Consider the following 4,998-nt stretch of genomic DNA (forward strand, 5'->3'; position numbering starts at 1 on the left):
TTCGCAGGATTTCAAATTTAGAATTTTGTTTTAAAGCGAAGTATATTCTTTTTAAAGATTTATATATATATATATATATATATATATATATATATATATATATTCCCGTAAATGTAAGGTTTTTATCTCCTCCCTCCACCTCCGATTCGAATCGTATGGCGGAAAAAGGAATTATAAAATTTTACTTTTAAAATAAATGATTAATAGAAGAGGATAATGTAAGTTAATACTAGAATAATTAAATAAGAAATATTGTTCTCGATGAAAATATGCTTTTAATGCGTGTAACAAGAATATGCGTTTGGGTTGAAGTTTTATGTTAATATACGTATGTACATTTAATATAAGCCTAAAATAATATAATAATAAGCCTATAATAATAAGTCTAAAACTAAACGAAATAGACTATATTTTTCATCTTATACTTCATTTTCTCATGTGACAACGAATCCATATTATTGGATATATATTAATACATATGTCCATAGTTACACGACAGTTAATCTACGAATGCACAACACAGGATTCATATCTTCTTCGTCTTTATTCTTCTTGTTATACTTTTTGTTTTCTCTCTCTTTCTCTTTTATTTGGTTTAATACGATTACTTAAAATATTGAGAGCATTACTGTTTGGATTAGTTAGTAAATTCTCCACTGCCGTCTTATTCGATATATTTCTGGGTTGTGCCTGTTGCTTTACTTGACGCACTGCTGCTTGGTCCTTCGGTAGATGGACTGCTGCTTGGTCCATTGGTAGATGGACTGCTGCTTGATCCTTCGGTAGATGGACTGCTGCTTGGTCCTTCGGTAGATGGACTGCTACTCGGTTTTTCGGTAGATGGACTGCTGCTTGATCGTTCGGTAGGTGGACTGCTACTCGGTTTTTCGGTAGATGGACTGCTGCTTGATCCTTCGGTAGATGGACTGCTGCTTGGTCCTTTGGTAGGTGGACTGCTAGTCGGTTCTTCGGTAGGTACACTGCTACTTGGTCCTTCAGTAGGTGGACTGTTGCTCGGTTCTTTGGTAGGTACACTGCTACTTGGTCTTACAGTAGGTGGACTATTGCTTGGTACTTCGGTAGATGGACTGCTACTTGGTCCTTCGGTAGGTGGACTGTTGCTCGGTTCTTTGGTAGGTACACTGCTACTTGGTCTTACAGTAGGTGGACTATTGCTTGGTACTTCGGTAGATGGACTGCTACTTGGTTTTTCAGTAGGTGGCTCAGTGGTAACAGGTTCTGTCGAATTTTTGTTCAATGCATGAACTTGGAATCGTACAAATAATCCATCACCCAAACTTCCAGTGATTAACAAAACGATCTTTCGTGAGCCTAATCCACCAACTAAAGGACGAACTGTTGATTGGGATCTGCCCAGATCTTTTACTCGAACGAAACTTATGTCTTCATTTGCATGAGCTCCAACTTTGATTGTTATATGTTTACCCAATATTTTTGGCTACAATTTATAAAGAACAGCGTTAATCAATTCGTTAGATTTATATACTTTTTAAATAATATATTGTCAGTTATATTTATACTTATGTATACATACTTTCCTAATAATTTTGTCCACAACGAGTTTATCACCTTCTTCGCGTTTTCCTAAGACATACTCATTGCCCATAACCAAAGTGGCCACGGTAAGGCACAAAAGAAGAATTAGTATCCCGCGCATTTTTTGTATTTTTTTTTCTCGTCAAATCTCAAGCAAATTTGTTATATTCGGATCCTAAAGCTCAACTGAATTAACGACGTTTCACGTAAGTATTTATACCTTCGTGTTATCAATAACCTCGCATATGTTTCTAGGAAAGTTTGTAAATGATATTAACTTAAAGATTTCTATCGCTTAAACGCTATCAACAAGTTATATAAGATTATTCGTGTCTACTTATTTCGGAATTTCCGTATTTCACTAGAAAATCTTTGTTTTCGTAAAACAATACGAGTTAAACTACATCGTATCCTTAAAGTAAATAAAACATGACAACAACATAGATAATGGATCTTAATTTAGATCACAAATTTGTCGAAGTTGATAAGAAATTGTTAATAACCCTTCGCTCATCTATAAATTGTTATTGAGACATGCACATGTTTAATATTTTTTATTATTCGATATAATTTTTTTACATAATCACAAATTATTCCATATTTTGTTCGAATTAATTAAAATACTCCTTTAATGAATTATCAAGCTAATAATAAAAAGGAAAAATTAGAAAAAAGAAAGAGAAAAAACAACATCAACAGATTTTAACGATGATTGTCGATTCGCAATAAATTAGAATGTCGTATTATGTAACAATGACAAAATTTCTCAATGAAAACGCAAAAGTATTTATTTACATGAATTATTTTTATATATTTATATTGAACAATATTTATCTTTGTGCGTGTATTACGTTACACACACATGCGCATACATACGTTGCAGTCGCATACCATATTCGTTGGGGGTCCGATAACGGTACTAGATACGATTGATAAAACAACTCATCGCTCGTCGCGATTGATTAAAGCGACATACAACGAAATCGAGTAATCTCGAACATTCCCCTCTCGTATTCATCTCTACGTAACCGTTATCTTATTTTACGTATTTCTAGAAAAAAAAAGAAAAAAGAAAAAGAAGGTATTACGAAAGAGCCCATTGAAATATACTACAATAAAATATTTGAATTTCTTTTACCGGTATTATAATGAAACACGTTAATAATGACTTTTGTCGTTAAGATATTACCATTAATCGCTGCGAATGACTCATTTTTTAACGAAATAAAAAAAAAAGAAAAATTAAAATCGATAAGATAAGAAACACAGAAAGACCAAAGACGTTCAAAGAATTTATCAACCCTGAATTTAGAATTTCATAAAGTATTTGCAATAATTACTTACTCATCGTCGAATTTAATCGTTGAAAATATCGAATTAATAGATACACATTTCGTTACTCATCAATCAAGATATGATTACACACGCGTATGTTTACGTATACGTTTAATTAACTCCCATGAGTTTATTGGTTTTTGCTAGGGAGAAATATTCTACTCAAAGATATAGAACCTAGTATCTCATTTACATAGAAGTATACCGAGGACCAAGGGTAAACCCTTCTTAAGATTCAATCCTAAGGGTAAACTTAGAATTGATATTCAAAGGGTTAACTCTCTTTGTAGATGAACAACTACCAAGAATATTTTTAGGTATTACGTTTCATTTGATATTAAATTAATCAGTTCGAATCATTGACAGCAAATTGCTGAGCTAGATCGGAAAATATTTTCTTTTAATTAACTACCATCCCTGATTATCTTCTTGATAATAATTATGGCGAAACATTGACATCGTTGAATAATGAATTCCAACGATCATTGACATCGATATTTTTCTTTATCTTTTTTTTCTCTTTGTTTTTATTTTTTTTTTCTTCTTCTTTTTTCTCTACATAAAGTGAGGGATACACATATTGCGTCGAACGAAAACGATCACCGTTGAAAATGAAATATCTTCTTCTTCTTCGCGTTTGCCCCGACGGTTCGAGAAAATGGCACGCCAGAAGCAGACGACCACTTCCCTCGCGTTTCTCCGCTTTCTATCGTTGCCTGTTGAAAAAGGAAAAGGCAAATCGATCGAATCTTTCTTAAAGAAAAAAGAAAAACGAAAAAAGATAAAAGACAAACAGTAAAAAATAAAAAATACAAAATAATCCAAAAATTATTGAGAGAAGAAAACAAACTAATCGTAAACGTTACGAATCGCTATAATATTATATATTTTATAGAACATAACAAAAGTCATAAACTATTATTAGAGAAAAACAAAAGAAATAAAAATACCACGTCAATTCGCAATAACGGATATACGATCAATATAAATCAATCAATAAGGTCGATAAGAAAATTGAAAAATTATATTCCATGCGTATGATTGTGCGTTTATCTGTACAGTAAAGTAATTCTTTCGTTAGAATAACCATAAGTACATATTAGGAACGTTAGCCTTTATCAAACGACACTTTATTGAAAATAATATATCTGTGTGTATGTGTGTACATATGTATGTAGATACGCGTCTTTATTAGTAATACTTATCGACAAATCTGTACAATAATAAAAAAAAATATATATATACAAAGAGATCGTTATAAAAGTATACGATAAGTAAGTAAGTAAATATCTATCGAGAACAAAAAGATAAGATTTGTTTCTAACGAAATATAATAAAGAATAATCAACAAGGGAAGGTATCTAAGAGAAAATCCACTTGTGGTACTTATGACCTATGAGTGGCAATGACGCAAAGAAAGATCTTATAGTTAGAGTTAATTCAATTGAATTCGTAACGGTAACGATTTAATTTCATTTAAAACTCGAAATAGAAATTTGCAAGTATTCAAGAAGGACACGAAGGATCACCAGAAGGCGATATATTAGGGAAGATGGATATGAGGGGCTGGTGATATGAGTAGTGACGACATTGCTGCTTCTCGATGGAGAATCTACGTTGGGGGAGTTCGTACGAAACGCTTCGTCGGTCTATGAAAAGCCGCAGGCGTAATCCAACCACAAATTCCAGCGCCTCGCTAAATGCTATTTGATCGAGATTCGAAACTTGCAGCTGCGGCGGCGATGCTTTATGGAAATGCACTCGCTGTGTGATGCACGCATGTACGCACACATACAAACCTATACATATATATGTACTCTCTCTCTCTCTCTCTCTCTCTCTCTCTCTCTCTCTCTCTCTTTCTCGCTCTCTCTTTTTCTATCTGTCATTCTCTCTCTTTCTACCTTCTATGCACATCGATATGTATGTATATATGTATGTGTATATATATATATATATATATATATATATATATACACATACATATGTATGTATATATATATATATATATATATATATATATATATATATATATATATATATATATATATATATAGAACGATCTCTTCCCGTGCCAGTTCTAATGAGTTCCGTTCTCATTCCAGC

General features: G+C 32.6%; 1 protein-coding gene across 1 annotated transcript; it reads right to left on the reverse strand.

Moving 5' to 3' along the window:
• Nucleotides 1-392: 392 nt before the first annotated feature.
• LOC127072555 (putative protein TPRXL) lies at nt 393-1,733 on the reverse strand. Its single transcript, XM_051013040.1, has 2 exons — nt 1,556-1,733; nt 393-1,459 (listed from the first exon to the last, which is right to left on the reverse strand). Exons 1-2 carry the CDS (start codon nt 1,676-1,678, stop codon nt 665-667), a joined length of 918 nt encoding a protein of 305 aa, XP_050868997.1. The 5' UTR covers nt 1,679-1,733; the 3' UTR covers nt 393-664.
• Between the last annotated feature and the right edge of the window lie 3,265 nt (nt 1,734-4,998).

This window comes from Vespula vulgaris, chromosome 2 (genome assembly GCF_905475345.1).
Source record: "Vespula vulgaris chromosome 2, iyVesVulg1.1, whole genome shotgun sequence".
NCBI lineage: Eukaryota > Metazoa > Arthropoda > Insecta > Hymenoptera > Vespidae > Vespula > Vespula vulgaris.

What these genes read in the sequence shown, in the direction of transcription:
- LOC127072555 (XM_051013040.1), bottom strand. Translation starts at nt 1,678, where the DNA reads ATGCGCGGGATACTAATTCTTCTTTTGTGCCTTACCGTGGCCACTTTG. An exon ending in TGGACAAAATTATTAGGAAA is followed by an intron (nt 1,460 to 1,555) that starts GTATGTATACAT and finishes TATAAATTGTAG; the next exon opens with CCAAAAATATTGGGTAAACA.